Source organism: Phyllobates terribilis, unplaced genomic scaffold, assembly GCF_046119375.1.
Source record: "Phyllobates terribilis strain yellow unplaced genomic scaffold, ASM4611937v1 Scaffold_14__1_contigs__length_39327217, whole genome shotgun sequence".
Lineage (NCBI taxonomy): Eukaryota > Metazoa > Chordata > Amphibia > Anura > Dendrobatidae > Phyllobates > Phyllobates terribilis.
The window spans coordinates 19,219,483-19,239,993 of record NW_027362774.1 but is presented as its reverse complement, the minus strand read 5'-3'; the positions used below and the strand labels follow the sequence as shown (position 1 = coordinate 19,239,993).

Here is a 20,511-nt window from a genome sequence, read left to right as displayed (position 1 = left end):
AGGAACAGAGCAGCAGGCAGCATAAAGGGGGGCCGGAGGAACAGAGCAGCAGGCAGCATAAAGGGGGGCCGGAGGAACAGAGCAGCAGGCAGCATAAAGGGGGGCCGGAGGAACAGAGCAGCAGGCAGCATAAAGGGGGGCCGGGGGAACAGAGCAGCAGGCAGCATAAAGGGGGGCCGGGGGAACAGAGCAGCAGGCGGCATAAAGGGGGGCCGGAGGAACAGAGCAGCAGGCGGCATAAAGGGGGGCGGGGGGAACAGAGCAGCAGGCAGCATAAAGGGGGGCGGGGGGAACAGAGCAGCAGGCAGCATAAAGGGGGGCGGGGGGAACAGAGCAGCAGGCAGCATAAAGGGGGCCGGAGGAACAGAGCAGCAGGCAGCATAAAGGGGGGCCGGAGGAACAGAGCAGCAGGCAGCATAAAGGGGGGCGGGGGGAACAGCAGCAGGCAGCATAAAGGGGGGCGGGGGGAACAGAGCAGCAGGTAGCATAAAGGGGGGCCGGGGGAACAGAGCAGCAGGCAGCATAAAGGGGGGCCGGGGGAACAGAGCAGCAGGCAGCATAAAGGGGGGCCGGGGGAACAGAGCAGCAGGCAGCATAAAGGGGGGCCGGGGGAACAGAGCAGCAGGCAGCATAAAGGGGGGCCGGTGGAACAGAGCAGCAGGCAGCATAAAGGGGGGCCGGGGGAACAGAGCAGCAGGCAGCATAAAGGGGGCCGGGGGAACAGAGCAGCAGGCAGCATAAAGGGGGCCAGGGGAACAGAGCAGCAGGCAACCCAGGGGCAGACAGGCAACAAGAAAAACATATGGCCTTAGAGACATGTAGACAGGAAGAGGAGGCCAGGGTAACAAAGTGACAGACACCTGTCAAAGGAAACAGGCAGGATAAAGTAGCCATAGGGACAAAGCAGCAGGCAATTAAAATGACAGGCGACTAAGGGGAAGGGGCAGGCAGGTACAAACTGTCAGAAAAACAGGCGCACAGGAAAAAAATAGAAACAGGTGGCCAAGGAGACTAGTAGGCAGAAACAAACTGCCAGGGGGTCAGAGACAGGAGGCCAGGCAGGCAGTTACCTTGATGCAGCCCTTGCTGCTGCTGACAGTGGTGGTGGTAGCGGTGGGCATAGTCGGGGGTCCTGTGCTGGTACCGTGCCTCCCCTGGATGTGGGCCAGCTCTTTGCGCAGCAGCTGCTTTTGATGGAAGCTGAAGGCTGGATGGTTGGTGGCCATGGTAAAGAGCAGCAGGAATTCATCCCCGGTGCGGCCCTCATTGAGCTGAAGGCCCAGGTTGTTAATGATGGAGTCGATGAGGGTGAGGGTCCGGCATAGCACACCTGCCGCCTCTCGGTTGTCAGAGGCCAGCAGAGCCAGGGACACCAGTAGTTTGCTGCGCACCACCTCATCCGCCAGATTGGTGAGGCTGCCCAGGTCGGCCGGGTTGTTAGCCTTGATCTCAGAGTCCCGCAGCGAGTGATAGTCTTTGCGGGCCAGGTCCTCCAAGCAAGAGCCCAAGAAGCGCAGCTCCAGCGGGAGACAGAGGTCCAGAAGGCCACACAGGAACTCGATGCGCTGGGAGGAGGAAAGCTCTGAGAACCAGCGGTACACGCCATCCCTCTGCAAGGGGCAGCGCTGCTTCTCCACCATGGTGTCCCCGACACTCGGCGGCTGAGCCTGCGCTTTCTGAGATACGTGTAGATGCCGCCTCCTAGTCTGGTGCGGCCCACCTCCTCCTTCTCCTCTGGGGCTGTGAGCTGCTGCCGGGGGGCGCTCTCACCGGGACGTCTCCGACTGATGCATCCTCCGCTCACCAAGCCGCGATCATGGCCCCTGTGGAGACAAAGACACGTGTGAGGGCAAAGGGCAGCCGCTGGGTGATGGGGGTATACAGCAGGGGCAAGGGGTATCCCAGAGACATGGGTGATGGGGGTATACAGCGGGGGCAAGGGGTATCCCAGAGACATGTCATACTCGTAAAATGAGGACCAAGAGGAAGTGGGAAACACAGCAGAGAGGGGTACTGGGGGGATACACAGCAGAGAGGGGTACTGGGGAGATACACAGCAGAGAGGGGTACTGGGGAGATACACAGCAGAGAGGGGTACTGGGGGGATACACAGCAGAGAGGGGTACTGGGGGGATACACAGCAGAGAGGGGTACTGGGGAGATACACAGCAGAGAGGGGTACTGGGGAGATACACAGCAGAGAGTGGTACTGGGGGGATACACAGCAGAGAGGGGTACTGGGGGGATACACAGCAGAGAGGGGTACTGGGGGGATACACAGCAGAGAGGGGTACTGGGGGGATACACAGCAGAGAGGGATACTGGGGGGATACACAGCAGAGAGGGGTACTGGGGGGATACACAGCAGAGAGGGGTACTGGGGGGATACACAGCAGAGAGGGGTACTGGGGGGATACACAGCAGAGAGGGGTACTGGGGGGATACACAGCAGAGAGGGGTACTGGGGGGATACACAGCAGAGAGGGGTACTGGGGAGATACACAGCAGAGAGGGGTACTGGGGGGATACACAGCAGAGAGGGGTACTGGGGAGATACACAGCAGAGAGGGGTACTGGGGAGATACACAGCAGAGAGGGGTACTGGGGGGATACACAGCAGAGAGGGGTACTGGGGAGATACACAGCAGAGAGGGATACTGGGGGGATACACAGCAGAGAGGGATACTGGGGGGATACACAGCAGAGAGGGGTACTGGGGGGATACACAGCAGAGAGGGGTACTGGGGGGATACACAGCAGAGAGGGGTACTGGGGAGATACACAGCAGAGAGGGGTACTGGGGGGATACACAGCAGAGAGGGGTACTGGGGAGATACACAGCAGAGAGGGGTACTGGGGAGATACACAGCAGAGAGGGGTACTGGGGAGATACACAGCAGAGAGGGGTACTGGGGAGATACACAGCAGAGAGGGGTACTGGGGAGATACACAGCAGAGAGGGGTACTGGGGAGATACACAGCAGAGAGGGGTACTGGGGAGATACACAGCAGAGAGGGGTACTGGGGGGATACACAGAAGAGAGGGGTACTGGGGGGATACACAGAAGAGAGGGGCTACACTGCATCACCATGTAAATTACTCTGCACCTTCCTGCCTTGCATATAACACTGCATCCAGGGCTGTGGAGTCAGTATAAAATAGACCAACTCCAACTCCTAAAATATATAATAAATTGGGTACAGTAGTTCAGTGCAGTTTGTGGGGAATATTTTTGCATAAGAATTTGGGAAAGTTATGAAATGTCCTATAAATGTCTGTCCTATTCCTGATCTCAGGGTCTGGACTTTTAGCGGAGATGAATCTGTGCTGCAGTAAATTTATCACTTAAACATGAGCCGTGTATGAGGGAGTCGGAGTCGTGAGTCATGGAAATTGAGGAGTCGGAGTTGGAGGTTTGGCTTACCGACTCCACAGCGCTGACTGCATCTCCCTGTATATTACATTGTATACTGCGTCAGTTTGTATATTACACTATACTACCTTGTACAGTGTTATGTTAAAGTTTTGGCGACCCTGGTCAAAATTACTGTTATTGTGAACAGTTAAGCAAAATACACATTTCCTTTGTATTTTAGGCTAAAATATTATATATATTTTCATCTTTTACATTTCAAAAATTACAAAAAGGATAATGGGCCGATGCAGAAGTCTGTGCCCCCGCATGGTCAGTACCTAGTAGCGCCCCCTTTTGCAGGTATCACAGCTTGTAAACACTTTTTGTAGCCAGACAAGAGTCTTTCACTTCTTGTCTGAGGGGTTTTCCTCCATTCTTCCTTGGAGAATTCCTCCAGTTCTGTGAGATTCCTGGGGCGTCTTCCACGCTTTGCTATTTTGAGTTCTAGCCACAGATTTTCAATGATGTTCAGATGAGGGGACTGTGAGGGCCATTGTAAAACCTTCATCTTGTGCCTTTTGAGGTCGTCTATTGTGGATTGTGACGAGTTTAGGATCATTATCCATTTGTAGAATCATCCTCTTTTCACCTTCAGCTATTTTACAGATAGTGTTATGCTATAACAAAACCCCAAAGCATGATTGATCCACCCCCATGCTTAATGGTTGGCGGGATGTTCTCCTGAAATTCTGTGCCCTTTTTTCTCCACGCATACACCTCTGATCATTGTGGCCAAATAGTTCTATTTTACCTCATCGGTCCACAGGACTTGTTTCCAGGATGCATCAGGCTTGTTCAGATGTTCTTTTGCAGTTCTGATGCTGAATTTTATGGTGAGGACACAGGAGAGGTTTTCTTCTGATGACTCTTCCATGAAGGCCATATTTGTGCAGGTGTCTCTGAACAGGAGAACAATGTACCACAACTCCAGAGTCTGCTACATCTTTCTGAAGGTCTTTTGCAGTCAAGCGGGGGTTCTGATTTTTCTCTCTAGCAATCCTACGACCAGATCTCACTGAAGTGTTACTTGGTCTGCCAGACCTTATCTTGACCTCCACTGTTTCTTCCTGGTAACGGCCATGCCTCAATTACATTTTAAGCTGAGGAAAGGGCGACTTGAAAACACTTTGCCATCTTCTTATAGCTTCTCCTGCTTTGTGGTCTCCACCATTTTTAGAGCTCGGCAGCTGCTTAGGAGAACCCATGGCTGCCGGTTTTGGCACAAGGTTAGAGGAGGCTGGGTTTTTATAAAGCCGGGAAATTTGCATCACTGGCCTTTACTAACGATGATAGTGAACAAGCCATAACCCTAATGGCCTAAGTAAGGTCTGAAACCTTGGTCAAAGTTATGTGAGTACACAAATCTCCAAGGGAGCCCAAACTTTTAAACTTTTGCATTGGCCCATTTCCTTTTTTGTAAATTTTAAAATGAAAAAAAAAATGGAGAAAAAAAAAAAAAAAAAAAAGAGTATATATTTTTGTTGTTGCATAAAATACAAAGAAAACGTGTCATCTATAATTTTTGCCCTAATTTCATCTTAACTTGCTTAACTGTTCCCAATAACAGTAATTTTGACCAGGGGCGCCCAAACCTTTACATGCCACTGTATAGTACCCTATACACTGAATCTACCAGTATACTAGTACTCTGCATCACACTGTATATTATACTGTACATTGCATCTTCCCATGTATTATACTTTATCTTCTTGTATATTACTCTGCATCATACTTTATCACCTTGTATATTATACAGTCTATCACACTGTATATTACACTGACCATTAGCCCTACTGTAGTTCAGGCCATTGGTAGCTGTACTGTACATTATATGACTGCATATATGATCCTGTACAATGTATATATCACTACATATGACTGGTCTGTACTATACTGCACATTATATGCTCCATATATCACCAGTGTACAGTACATGACTGCTCTATACCATAACGTACATTATATATAACTATTACAGTGTACTGATCATTATGAGTATAATTCCTGCTGTGCATTATATATTAGTATTGTACATGACATGAGCTGCATATATACCATATATTATATACCATACATTAGATCATAATTGTACTGTTCTTCATATGTACAGTAATGAATTACACTGCACATTATAGAAGTGATAAATAATACTACATTACTATATCACACTATCAGGATATATTACATTGTATATTATATGGATATACATTATCAGCATGTCACAGTGAGGATTACACAGCTGTACTGTATATTATATACAATATTGTATATAATATACATGTACATAATTGTATATATAACAATATTATACATTACAGGATTGTAGATTATATATCACAGTACATCATATCGCACTGTACATTATATATCACACGTTACATATATATCACTGTATATTGTAGGACTGTAGATATATATTACTGCACATTATATATTACATTGTATATATGGATCTGTACATTATCAGCGTATTACAGACATTACACAGATGTACATATTACTGTACATTATATAGATATTACTGTACATTATATGACTATATATCACAAATCACACTGGACATTATATACTACTGTATATTGCAGGACTGTAGCTCTATCACTGTACATTATATATATATATTGCACTGTAGAGTAAATGATTATAAATCATGCACAGCACATACCAGAACTACAGTATATACCTCTATATCCCTCTACATATCCACAGCTACATCCCTCTACATATCCACAGCTACATCCCTCTACATATCCACAGCTACATCCCTCTACATATCCACAGCTACATCCCTCTACATATCCACAGCTACATCCCTCTACATATCCACAGCTACATCCCTCTACATATCCACAGCTACATCCCTCTACATATCCACAGCTACATCCCTCTACATATCCACAGCTACATCCCTCTACATATCCACAGCTACATCCCTCTACATCCCGCTATATTCGTCTATATCTCTCTACACAATGCTATATACCGCTACATCCCTCTACATATACAGCTATATCCCTCTATACAGCTATATCCCTCTATACAGCTATATCCCTCTATAAACAGCTATATCCCTCTATAAACAGCTATATCCCTCTATATACAGCTATATCCCTCTATATACAGCTATACCGATCTATAAACCGCTATATACAGCTATATCCCTCTATATACAGCTATACCCCTCTATACCCCTCTATATACAGCTATATCCCTCTATATACAGCTATACCTCGCTATATCTCTCTATATACCTCTATATCTCGCTATACCTCTATATTTCTCTATATACACAGCTATACCCCTCTATATACAGCTATATCCCTCTATATACAGCTATATACCTCTATACAGCGCTATATACCTCTATATCTCGCTATACCTCTATATTTCTCTATATACACAGCTATACCCCTCTATATACAGCTATACCCCTCTATATACAGCTATACCCCTCTATATACAGCTATATCCCTCTATATACAGCTATATCTCTCTATATACAGCTATACCCCTCTATATACAGCTATACCTCGCTATATCTCTCTATATACAGCTATATACCTCTATATCTCGCTATACCTCTATATTTCTCTATATACACAGCTATACCCCTCTATATACAGCTATACCTCGCTATACCCCTCTATACTCCGCTGTCAGGCGCTCAGCTGTCGCCGATGTGTTGAGGTGCCCTCTGGATCACTCACCAGGAGCCTCCGGGGCGGGGCTTATCGTGACAAGAATGTAATAGGTCAGGAGCTGTCACGATAGTCCCGGCCTCCCCGTGCTCGGACGCTCCTCCCCGCTGCGGGTGAGCCGCTGCCGCCCCCTCCCGGTGTGTGTCCGTCTGGATGACCGTGTGAGGGAGAGACACAACCAGCCCCGCCGGCGGCTGACGACACCGCTCCCCAGGAACACGAGGCGCGGCCTTCCGTCCGTCCTGTCTGGGCTCCGGCGTCCCCGGGGCTTCCGTTTCTCGCCGTTATGTCACCGTCACATACAAACCGTTACAAGTGATCGGCTGGCGCCCCAGCGCTGACACGATGACCCGCCCGCGGCCCGCTATGCCAAGCCACGCCATTGGCTGGCTGCTAATTAAGGACCGCCCACATAGTGAAAGTGGCCGCTCTGATTGGTCAATATTCCCTGTCACTCTTCTCATCACTGACTTGAAGGAGAGAAAAAAAAAGCGCTGTCGTGGATGGTGGAGGCTGCCTGTCAATCACAGTGGGAGGGCCCTGCCGGATCCCCGCCCCACTAGTCAACACCTATTGGTCTAGGGGACTGCCAATCAAACACAAGTCAGGCGAGGATGGAACCATTCCTCGTACAGGGGGGGCTGCGTGGTCTAAAGAGACAAAGCGAATGGGGGAACAAGAGCAAAACTAATAACATCAGCGGCCGGAGATGATAAATGTGACCACAGAGGACGTGGGTGTGAGACTGCCTCAGTAATGTTATTCCTCCCCGAGTGACCTCACATGGACTCTTCCCACATCAGCAGCTGGAGGTTTCCTGGGGGCTCCAGATGTGGGATGCGCAGCAGCTCTCCCAGCATGCATCGGGGCTCCGGGCATGAAGGGACCTGTAGTCCTCCAGGGTGCTGGAGAGTCTGGTCATACAGTGGGGAGAATAAGTATTTGATTCTCTGCCGATTTTACAAGTTTTCCCCCATACACAGAATGGAGAGATCTGTAATCTTTATAGAAGGTCACTTCACCTGTGAGAGACAGAATCTACCAATAAATCCAGAGAATCTCATTGTATGATTTTACATTTAAGTATTTGATCACCGACCAACCAGCGACAATTCTGCCTCTCACAGACCTGATAGTTTTTCTGTAAGAAGCCTCCTACTCTGCACTCATTACCTGCATTAATTGCACTTGTTTGAACTCGTTACCTGTATAAAAAACACCTGTCCACACACTCAATCACTCCAACCTCTCCACCATGGCCAAGACCAAAGAGCTGTCTAAGGACACCAGGGACAAAATTGTAGACCTGCACAAGGATGGGATGGGCTACAGGACAATAGGCAGCAGATTGGTGAGAAAGCAACAACTGTTGGCACAATTATTAGAAGATGGAAGAAAAACAAGATGACGTCAATCTTCCTCGGTCTGGGGCTCCATGCAGGATCGTGCATTGTGGGGTAAGGATGATTCTGAGAAAGGTCAGGAATCAGCCCAGAACTACAAGGGAGGACCTGGTCAATGACCTGAAGAGAGCTGGGACCACAGTCTCATACATTACCGTTAGTAACACACTACGCCGTCATGGATTACAATCCTGCAGGGCACAGAAGGACCCCCTGCTCACGCCAGAACATATCCAGGCCCGTTTAAAGTTCACCAATTACCATCTGGAAGATCCAAAGGAGGCATGGGAGAAGGTCGTGTGGTTAGATGAGACCAAAATAGAACATTTTGGAATCAACTCCACTCGCCATGTTTGGAGGAAGAAGGATGAGTACATCCCCAAGAACACCGTCCCAACCGTGAAGCATGGAGGGGGACATCATACTTTGGGGGTGCTTTTCTGCAAAGGGGACAGGACGACTGCACTGTATTGAAGGGAGGATGGATGGGGTCATGTATCTCGAGAGCTCAGACAGAATTGTGGCAAGGCACTAATCTGGCCAAGGTCACAAAAGAATTTCTGCATTACTCAAGGTTCCTAAGAGCACAGTGGCCTCCATAATCCTTAAATGGAAGAAGTTTGGGACCACCAGAAGTCTTCCTAGGCCTGGCCGTCCAGCCAAACTGAGCAATCGTGGGAGAAGAGCCTAGGTGAGAGAGGTAAAGAACCCCAAGATCACTGTGGCTGAGCTCCAGAGATGCAGTAGGTGTAGCATCGGCGTCTCTGCCTCCTGCCCGGCAGAGACGCCGTCCCCCTTACCGCCTCGGTCCTGCTCCGGCGTCTTCTGGCCTCCCTGCTGCTGGTGCACGCAGCTTCCCTGGCCCCGTACTTGGGGCGCCCACACGCTCCTGCCCTCTTAAAGGGGCCGCGCGCGCCATCCTAAAAAGTCCCCTGCCAATGGCCGGAGGACTTCCCCTATAAAAGGCACCTCCTACAATATGGAGGTGCCCGTGCAAGGTTGCAGCTTTGTGTGTGATGCTCTGCTGCAGCCCTCAGGTCCTGCTGCTAGCCTGACTACCAGTCCAGCCCGCCAGCCAGACTACAAGTCCAGCCCGCCAGCCAGACTACAAGTCCAGCCCGCCAGCCAGACTACAAGTCCAGTCCGCCAGCCAGACTACAAGTCCAGTCCGTCTGCTTGTCTACTCTCCAGCCCGACAGTCTCCTTACTGCCTGTCCGCCAGTCTGTCTATGGGCTCTGCCCGCCTGCTTACGTGGAAGCACCTGCCCGTTACCTGCCGTGCCTGCCGGCAAGCCTACCTGGAGGCTCCTGCCTGTTACCTACCATACCTGCCAGCTAGCCTACCTGGAAGCACCTGCCTGTTACCTGTCGTGCCTACCAGCCAGCCTACCTGGAGGCTCCTGCCTGTTACCTGCTGTGCCTGCCAGTCCGTCTGCCCGGATCACCCGTCAGCCTGCCTGCTGTGCTCATCTGCTGTACCCGTCAGTCCCTGCCTTCTGACCCGTGGGAGTCACCTGCTCTCATACAAGGTCGGTCCCCAGAGTAGCACCTGGTCCCTCTGCTCGGTCCCTCCCTGGTCACGGAGTCAATTGAGCCGCCATACGACCTTGGTCGGTCTGAGTTGATACCTAGTTACGCCCCTCTGGTCCCTCCTTGCACCGCAGTACAGAGGTTCCACCACCCGGATCCGTAGCAGTAGGGAAATGGGAGAAAGTTCCACAAAGTCAACTATCACTGCAGCCCTCCACCAGTCGGGCCTTTATGGCAGAGTGGCCCGAAGAAAGCCTCTCCTCAGTGCAAGACATATGAAAGCCCGCATAGAGTTTGCTCAAAAACATATGAAGGCCTACCAGACTATGAGAAATAAGATTCTCTGGTCTGATGAGAGGAAGATAGAACTTTTTGGTGATAATTCTTAGCGGTATGTGTGGAGAAAACCAGGCACTGCTCATCACCTGCCCAATACAATCCCACCCGTGAAACATAGTGGTGGCAGCATCATGCTATGGGGTGTTTTTCAGCTGCAGTGACAGGACGACTGGTTGCAATTGAAAGAGACATGAATGCGGTCAAGTACAGAGATATCCTGAATGAAAACCTCTTCCAGAGTGCTCTGGACCTCAGACTTGGCCGAAGGTTCACCTTCCAACAAGACAATGACCCTAAGCACACAGCTAAAATAACAAAGGAGCGGCTTCAGAACAACTCTGTGACCTTTCTTGACTGGCCCAGCCAGAGCCCTGACCTAAACCCAATTGAGCATCTCTGGAGAGACCTGAAAATGGCTGTCCACCAACATTCACCATCCAACCTGACGGAACTGGAGAGGATCTGCAAGGAAGAATGGCAGAGGATCCCCAAATCCAGGTGTGAAAAACTTATTGCATCATTCCCAAGAAGACTCATGGCTGTACTAGCTCAAAAGGGGGCTTCTACTCAATACTGAGCAAAGGGTCTGAAGACTTATGACCATGTGATAGTTCAGGTTTTCTTTTTTAATAAATTTGCAAAAAATTTTGCATTTCTGTTTTTTTCAGTCAAGATGGGGTGCAGAGTGTACTTTAATGAGAAAAAAAATGAACTTTTTAGAATTTACCAAATGGCTGCAATGAAACAAAGAGTGAAAAAGTTAAAGGGGTCTGAATACTTTCCGTACCCACTGTGTATATATAGATATACTAGCACTTTATATATTCCGGCGTAGTATAAAACTCTTACTCCTACATTTGGACCCTCCACCTTTTAGTTAGATACACCAGCCCACTCCACATGGATTCTGTATACGTGCACATATTCCACTCTAGCTCAACACACATAGACACAATTAAACCGTCTGATTAATTTCTCCCCTTCAGATACCAGCATACTCCCTGGGTGTGCGCTCCTTGTTTGTATATTCTTTTAATTATTTTTATGTTATTGTTTTGTCATCCATTTGTTGTCACCTGTACTAAATAATAAAATGATTGTGTTTTCACCTAACTTGACTTATTGGGACTTCATGGTCGGAGTTTTTCCTTTCTTTTTCTCTTCCCTCAGTAAGAGCATTGAAGATGGGTCGTGGCTGGGTCTTCCAGCATGACAATGACCTGAAACACACAGTCAGGGCAACTAAGGAGCGGCTCCGTAAGAAGCATCTCAAGGTCCTGGAGTGGCCTAGCCAGTCTCCAGCCCTGAACTCTATAGAAAATCTTTGGAGGGAGCTGAAACTCAATGTTGTCCAGCGACAGCCCCGAAACCTGAAAGATCTGGAGAAGATCTGTATGGAGGAGGGGGCCAAAATCCCTGCTGCAGTGTGTGCAAACCGGGTCAAGATCTACAGGAAACGTCTGACCTCTGTAATTGTAACAAAGGTTTCTGCATCAAATATTAAGTTCTGTTTTTCTATTGTATCAAATACTTATTTCCTGCAATAAAAAGCAAATTAATGATGTAACAATCATACAATGGGATTTTCTGGATGTTATTGTTAGATTCTGTCTCTCACAGGTGAAGTGACCTACGAAAAAAATTACAGATCTCTCCATTCTGTGTAGGTGGGAAAACCTGCAAAATCGTCAGTGGATCAAATATTTATTTTCCCCACTGTAGATAATAAGAATAAAGTGTCCCCATTATCTCATGTGAATGAGATTCTGCCTCTGCTTGCTGTCAGTAGATGGGACTCTGCCTCTGCTTGCTGTCAATGGATGGGATTCTGCCTCTGCTTGCTGTCAGTGGATGAGGTTCTGCCTCTGCTTGCTGTCAGTAGATGGGACTCTGCCTCTGCTTGCTGTCAATGGATGGGATTCTGCCTCTGCTTGCTGTCAGTGGATGAGGTTCTGCCTCTGCTTGCTGTCAATGGATGGGATTCTGCCTCAGCTTTCTGTCAGTGGATGAGGTTCTGCCTCTGCTTGCTGTCAGTGGATGGGATTCTGCCTCTGCTTGCTGTCAGTGGATGAGGTTCTGCCTCTGCTTGCTGTCAGTGGATGGGATTCTGCCTCTGCTTTCTGTCAGTGGATGAGGTTCTGCCTCTGCTTGCTGTCAGTGGATGAGGTTCTGCCTCTGCTTGCTGTCAGCAGATGGGATTCTGCCTCTGCTTTCTGTCAGTGGATGAGGTTCTGCCTCTGCTTTCTGTCAGTGGATGAGGTTCTGCCTCTGCTTGCTGTCAGTGGATGGGATTCTGCCTCTGCTTGCTGTCAGTAGATGAGGTTCTGCCTCTGCTTGCTGTCAATGGATGGGATTCTGCCTCTGCTTTCTGTCAGTGGATGAGGTTCTGCCTCTGCTTGCTGTCAGTGGATGGGATTCTGCCTCTGCTTGCTGTCAGTGGATGAGGTTCTGCCTCTGCTTGCTGTCAATGGATGGGATTCTGCCTCTGCTTTCTGTCAGTGGGTGAGGTTCTGCCTCTGCTTGCTGTCAGTGGATGGGATTCTGCCTCTGCTTGCTGTCAGTGGATGAGGTTCTGCCTCTGCTTGCTGTCAGTGGATGGGATTCTGCTTGCTGTCAGGGAATGGGAACATTATACATCCCTATAGAATTGAGGAGGGTTGGTTACAGTTTATCCAGTTACAGGAGTCACAATGATGGGGCATACACAGGATGGGGCCAAGTACTTGTCTCTATATAGTGCATGTATCAAACCCTCAGTAGTTGAATCTCAGAAGTATCAGATCTATAGGATCTTTAGCTTTTTTTTTTAGAATTTCTTCACTGACACCAAGCAGATTTTGTAAAATGCACAGAATTTAAAAAAATATATTAAAAGTTGCAAATACAAAGCCTAAAAGTAACCTCAGACAGGAAAGGTCCCTGTGCAAGAACAACATATGGGCACTTTGCAGACCAATAACTCATCAGTTTCACCTGTTTTGGAGATGGTTGTGACCCCCTTACCTCTTGAGCCCCTGTGCGGCCCCATAGGATGTACCAATGATATGTCCGCCCTCGAATTGTCCCCCATCAGCGATTGTGACCTGAAAAGAACTTTCCACACTTCTTTCCATTAGTCGATTGCCGGATTCCTTATAAAAAGATTTAAAATGTTCCTGCTCTGAATATAAACAATGGCTGAAGTGTCCACTGGGCGTATCCAGATGTGGAAGGGTCCCGGTCAGTCTCCACTAAGCCCGTCCGTGCGACATTGATTGATGTGAATGATGCCTACAGCGTCATCTACAGGCTACACGTAAACTGCAGCTTGTAAGGTTCAGCTGAAGAACGACGCGTGTGAAGTGGTTTGGTTCCTGCATGGAACAGTTTTAAGCTGACCGTGGACAGACCCAGAAAAATTGACCAGGACACCTTGGCCATGTTCACACGTTCAGTATTTTACATCAGGATTTATAAGCCAAAATCACGAGAGGAACAATCAGAGGAAAAGTATAATGGAAAGACGTCACCACTTCTGCACTTTTTCCCACTCCTGGTTTTGGCTTACAATTAATGATGTAAAATACTGACCAGATACTGAAGGTGTGAACATGGTCTTAGTGCACTTGTTGCTTTTTTTTATTTCAATTTTTTATGCGTTTTCTGTGCATAAATCATGCGAAAACGTGTTTTTTGATGCATTACTTTGCATCAGAAACATACCAAAACCACTCGATATTTATACCCTCCATGCAGCATAAAAAAAAAAACATGTCAAAGACTACATGTTATTTAGAAGCATTTTTTTATGTTTGTTTGTTTTTCCTGCCAGAAAAAAAGTCACTTCAAAAAAGCTCCATGTGAACACTCCCTTACAGATGCCTGTGTGCTGTGTATGGGCACAATATACTGGTGCACATTACTATATGTTGTAATAAAAAATAATGATAAAGGGGTTGTCTGATATATAAAAAAATGAAGGCATGGAAGCACTTCAAATAAAAAATGAAGGACTATTCATCTTCCAGCATCTTCATGGATCCAGCTCAGGCCCCTCCGGAAGTCTATGTCAGCTTGGAAGTGATGCCTGCTCCGTTCGGAAGTCAGGGGACTATGATTGACTGCAGTGGTTAAGTGATAAGAAGAGGCACGTCATTAGGCATCCACTGTAACGCCATTGTTATTATATACATTTATTCTATACTTTAAAATACAAGTCAACGAGAAGGCTCAAAAAGACCCCCGAAAGATGCCCGAGTGGCCACATCTTTGCTTAAAAAAAACAACCGAGTTTTTTTAATGTTTAATGGAAATTTAAAAAAAAAAAAGTCCCCAAAAAATGTAAAAAAGACAGCAAAAAAAAAACCGGTGAAAAAAAAGTTTGTGAAAAACACGCAAGTGGAAAAAGTGCTCAGGAGATTATTAAAAGAAAACAAACAAAAAAAAGACACTTCAGATTTACAAAACTCCTGGGAAGAGGAGCGATTCTTGAAGTGTCTTCTGTTTGAAAAAAACATTTTTGGCCTCCTGAAAAAGACGCGGCGTGCACAGACCCAGAGGGGTTAATGTACATTGCAAATTATATACCCCTTTCACAATGGCGGTAAATTTAGGAAAATCTTTAAACACACGGAGCGGTGTTGCGTCCATATGTTTTTCTGAGGCATGGTAGAAATCAGCGATCACTTGGTTACTAATGGCAACTGCTCCACAGGGTACATCGATGTTAGTATGAGATATATAGATAATATGGAGATGGCAGATCTGTCCCAAATCTCCTCTCATGGGCTGACCACCAATATGGCTGCCGTACTGGCCCTGCCTGGTGAATTCACTATACATTCCTGTTGTTCTCCGTGAGAGTTTATATCCCATAGCAACCAATCACAGCTCAGCTTTCATTTTACCAGACCAGAAAATGGAATGAAATCTGTGCTGTGATTGGTTGCTAGAGGCAGAAAAGATTGCTTCTCTGTTCCATGTATAGCTGATTATCTTTTAGACAGGTGCTTTATGGGAATAGTGGGTCTTGTGGGTTGTGCCATGTATACAGTAGGTCTTGTGGGGTGTTCCCAGTGTACAGCGGGTCTTGTGGGTTGTTCTCTGTATACAGCGGGTCTTGTTGGGTGTCCTCGGTATACAGCGGGTCTTGTGGGGTCTTCCCGGTACACAGTGGGTCTTGTTGGGTGTTCCCGGTACACAGCGGGTCTAGTTGGGTGTTCCCGATATACGGCGGGTCTTGTGGGGTGTTCCCAGTGTACAGTGGGTCTTGTGGGGTGTTCCCAGTGTACAGTGGGTCTTGTGGGGTGTTCCCAGTGTACAGCGGGTCTTGTGGGGTGTTCCCAGTGTATAGTGGGTCTTGTGGGGTGTTCCCAGTGTACAGCGGGTCTTGTGGGGTGTTCCTAGTGTACAGTGGGTCTTGTGGGGTGTTCCAAGTGTACAGTGGGTCTTGTGGGGTGTTCCCAGTGTACAGCGGGTCTTGTGGGGTGTTCCCGGTATACGGCGGGTCTTGTTGGGTGTTCCTGATATACGGCGGGTCTTGTGGGGTGTTCCTGACTCGCCCCCTGGGCCGTGGGGCACTCGTAACCGGGCTTCAGGGCAATGCTGGGAGTAGAGGTGGCGACCCGGTTCCGTGGCTCAGGGTGGTCAGACCAGTGGTAGTCTACGATGTGCTGTAGGTAATGTCCGACTACGCCACCCGTGGATTGCGGCTATTATGAACCGCCGCTGCAAGGCAGTCCACTGAGGCTGATGGTGTGTAGCCTCAGGGCAGTGAGCGTAGATGGTGGGGATTGTAGTGCAGGGCGTCCCAGTACCGTTAGTGCTGGCGAAGTAAAAAGCACAAAGACAACGTGTTGCAGTCCAGGGTCTTTTACTCACAGTTCGTATAATCCAAGTCACCTCTGCAGGGAATGACTGCCCAAGCCGTGCTGCGTCCACCAGGTGAGGGGCTCGGTCAACCCCCAGGCAATTCAGTAGTATGGCACAGGACTCCCTTCTATCCTTCCTCTGGCTCGTGCCCCACCAGTGACCAAGCTTTTGTCCAGCTGCCGCGGATCTACGCGGGTAAACGTGGGCCCCGTCCTTCGCTGTCCTATATGGTGCCTTCCTAGCAAGGTTTAGTAGGGGGTCGCACCAAGTAATGATCACGACCTCCGGTTCTTGGCTGAGGGTAGTTTCTCCTCCACCAATTTGGGATCCGGTACCCTTTTCTCGCCTGACCCGTCACCCGTAATATCCTGGGTCCTTAGGGTCCCTTCTGCTTTCTTGTTCCTGAGCTCTTCTTCACTTTGGGTACTTCTCTTCCTTTTCTGTTCCTTTCTGTTTCTGTTCCCTTCTGTTCCTGTTCTCCTCTCTGGCTCCGGCCTTCACCCTAGGCCTGCCAAGTGGAGCTGGGCCCAGACTGAGCCACAGCTCCCTGTCAGCCCTCTCTGGCTGAACTCCTTCTCTCACTGAACTCAACAACAACAACCCAGAACTAAGAGGGTGCCCACCTTATATACCCTCCCCTAGTGAGTGAGCTCAGGTGACCAGCAACCAATGAGCTCCTACCTTTGCTCAGAAACCATCCCCTTCTGCTCTTACATCACTGGGTTTTCCTCCCCCCTCCCCACTCCAGCCAGGGACATAGTCGGTCGTGCCTGCACTTCTGTCTAGTGGGAGCACCGTTGAGCTGTCCCCCGGAAATGGGGTGAGTGTGCTGTATGCAGCTAACTGAGCCCTGGTCCATACTCCATCCTTACCCGGGAGTGGAATACCACACCTCTGGTTGAGGTGCAATACCCCTGTAGCGGCCGAACCCTCGGGGTGCTACATTCCCAGTGTACAGCGGGTCTAGTGGGGTGTCCTTGGTATACGGCGGGTCTTGTGGGGTGTTCACGGTATACAGCAGGTTTTGTGGGGTGTCCCCGGTATACAGCGGGTCTTATGGGGTCTTCCCGGTACACAGCGGGTCTTGTTGGGTGTTCCCGGTACACAGCGGGTCTTGTTGGGTGTTCCCGGTACACAGCGGGTCTTGTGGGGTGTTCCCAGTGTACAGCGGGTCTTGTGGGGTGTTCCCAGTGTACAGTGGGTCTTGTGGGGTGTTCCCGGTATACGGCGGGTCTTATTGGGTGTTCCCGATATACGGTAGGTCTTGTGGGTTGTTCCCGATAAACGACTGGTCTTGTGTGTTGTTCTAGATATATGACAGGTCTTGTTGGGTGTTCCCGGTATACGACGGGTCTTGTTGGGTGTTCCCAGTGTACAGCAGATCTTATGGGGTGTTCCCAGTATACAGCAGGTCTTGTGGGGTGCCCCCGGTATACAGCGGGTCTTGTGGGGTCTCCCTGGTATACAGCGGGTCTTGTGGGGTGTTCCCTGTATACAGAGGGTTTTGTGGCGTGTTCCCGGTACACAGCGGGTCTTGCTGGGTGCTCCTGGTACACAGCGGGTCTTGTTGGGTGTTCCCGATATACGGCGGGTCTTGTGGGGTGTTTCCGGTATACAGCGGGTCATGTGGTGTGTTCTCGGTATACGGTGGGTCTTGTGGGGTGTTCCCGATATAAGGCGGGTCTTGTGAGGTGTTCTCTGTATACGGCAGGTCTTGTTGGGTGTTCCCGGTATACGGTGGGTCTTGTTGGGTGTTTCCAGTTTACGACGGGTCTTGTGGGGTGTTCCCGGTATACGGCAGGCCTTGTGGGGTGTTCCCGGTATATGGCAGGCCTTGTGAGATGTTCCCGGTATACGGTGGGTCTTGTGGGGTGTTCCCGGTATACGGCGGGTCTTGTGGGGTGTTCCTGGTATACTGCGGGTCATGTGGTGTGTTCTCGGTATTCGGCGGGTCTTGTGGGGTGTTAAAAGTTTGCACCTAGTGCACTATGGGGATAAGACAAGCTGTGTGATGGGGCAATGTGGAAGTGACATGAACCACTTGTTATCTCGTAATGTCTTCGCCTCTTTCATCAGGATAATGGTCGTCAGGAATTGTCTGAGAAACATGAGATGAAGGTGATGACTTGTCCCCAAATTCCTTGATCTATGTCCGATCGATCATCCATGGGATGTGCTGGAAAAACAAGTCCGATCCATGGAGGCCACACCGGGCAACGCACAGGATCTGCTGCCAGGTACACAGGACAGCTGCGGAGGAATGTAGGGTCCAGGCCTCGAAGGGTCAGAGGAAGGGAGATACACAGTAGGAGGTCAGTGATGTTAATGTTATGGCTTATTATTGCATACATGCATCTATCTCCATGCATGTAGACGATGATGGTCTCTGCTGTATCCTGATTCTGTATTTTATATTATGACACTGTAGTTTATAGGATAATGGTGCTGTCAGGTATATCATCACACCGGGCGGCTCAGGGAGCGCGGCTGTCAGTTGTCTGGATATACGCTGCATGTCTATAATCCACAGCTGCCAGATCACAGCAAAACATGTGTATTGTCACAAATCAGCGGATTAGGCGGAATGAGGATTTTCGACAATCCTATTTTCAAGTTAAAGTAGCTCTCCGCAATCCCGGCTGATTTACCCGATACTGCGGCTTATGCCGCCGCTGCCCTCGGCCGCAGATGTGCAGCTGATTCCTCCTTGTATCTGTATCTGGGAAATCTCAGTGACTGTCACTATATCTAAAGGGGATGTCACCCAGCTTTCCTAGACCCCTGAATGTGAACTATGCCGTGATGTGAGCGCTCTTAGGGGAAGTATGCCTGTCTCTCTGCACTTTGTATGTCATGAGGGTCTCCCGATGTGTCCTTTACCGCTCCCATAGAACCATGCCCCCATTTACCAGACAGAGGCCAGAAGTTGTGCCATCTCAGCCTCCATCTTGCTGCTCAGCGTCGGCATGCTGTTTGTTTTACTGCATAGGAAATCGAAGCGGACTGGAGGCCACTTCTCGTACAGAGGGCCGGTGCAAAAATGTATACTGTGATGTGTTTGTTTTTAAAATATTGGTCCCTATTGTGAACGGATGCTAGACATCCATCCTGGCTGTGGCCACTGTTGGGAGTACAAGTGAAGTTGTGGCCATATGCACCTACAGTGGCCATGAATGCAGGGTGTCTCTAGACTAATTCCATAGTAACACTGCAATGGACCAGTGCTCCAGTGCAGACCGCCGCTCCAGTGCAGACCGCCGCTCCACTGCAGACCGCCGCTCCACTGCAGACCGCCGCTCCAGTGCAGACAGCCGCTCCAGTGCAGACCGCCGCTCCAGTGCAGACCGCCGCTCCACTGCAGACCGCCGCTCCAGTGCAGACCGCCGCTCCAGTGCAGACAGCCGCTCCACTGCAGACAGCCGCTCCAGGGCAGACCGCCGCTCCAGTGCAGACCGCCGCTCCAGTGCAGACAGCCGCTCCAATGTAGACAGCCGCTCCAGTGCAGACAGCCGCTCCAATGTAGACAGCCGCTCCAGTGCAGACAGCCGCTCCAGTGCAGACAGCCGCTCCAATGTAGACAGCCGCTCCAGTGCAGACAGCCGCTCCAATGTAGACAGCCGCTCCAGTGCAGACAGCCGCTCCAGTGCAGACAGCCGCTCCAGTGCAGACAGTCGCTCCGCTATGTACCGCTGCTCCGGTATAGGCCGCTGCTCAGCTATATATCACTGCACCGGTATAGACTGGTGTTGTATGAAACGCACTCGGGTATAAATCGGTGTGTCTGCACCACTGCTCCGGTATAGGCCGCTGCTATATATCACTGCACCAGTATATACAGCTGCTCCAGTGTGAACCCCTGCACAACATATACAGCAGCGTTTCGTCGCCTCCTCCGGGTTCTACATTCAGCAAGACAGAAAGATGACAGAAGAGAATTAAGCAGATTTTTCTGCTCTTTTGAGGGATTAGGAGTAATTGATGTAATTCTCCCTAGTGAGGAGCTCAGAATTTCAAGACTATTGTGTCTCGCCCCGGACCCCTATCTGATGTGTATTCTGTGCCGCGCTGCCAGCGATCCCTGGGAAATCATCTGAGCTCTTCATCATCAGAGGACGCGGAAATCGAGAGGCTCCAGTATGTGAGACGCACACGTCGTCATGTCTTCCATGATGCCCCCGAGTCACCAGCCTGGTTGGGGTTTAATGCTGGGACTTAATGACTAATCAAGTGTTTTTCTACATTTTTGTCTGCATTTCGGCCATCGTTGCTGTTTCT

The 20,511-nt window shown here is 49.4% G+C and overlaps 1 protein-coding gene across 1 annotated transcript in view; it reads right to left on the bottom strand.

The window, feature by feature from the left end:
* Positions 1-7,503, bottom strand: part of ZCCHC14 (zinc finger CCHC-type containing 14) — a 28,885-nt gene extending 21,382 nt beyond the window's left edge. Inside the window, exons 1-2 of the mRNA XM_073659725.1 lie at positions 7,124-7,503; positions 1,071-1,823 (exon numbers count right to left, since the gene is read on the bottom strand). Of these exons, the coding sequence (XP_073515826.1) occupies positions 1,071-1,640 (570 nt within the window). The 5' untranslated portion in view covers positions 1,641-1,823; positions 7,124-7,503. The remainder of the gene's footprint in view (positions 1-1,070; positions 1,824-7,123) is intronic.
* Between the last annotated feature and the right edge of the window lie 13,008 nt (positions 7,504-20,511).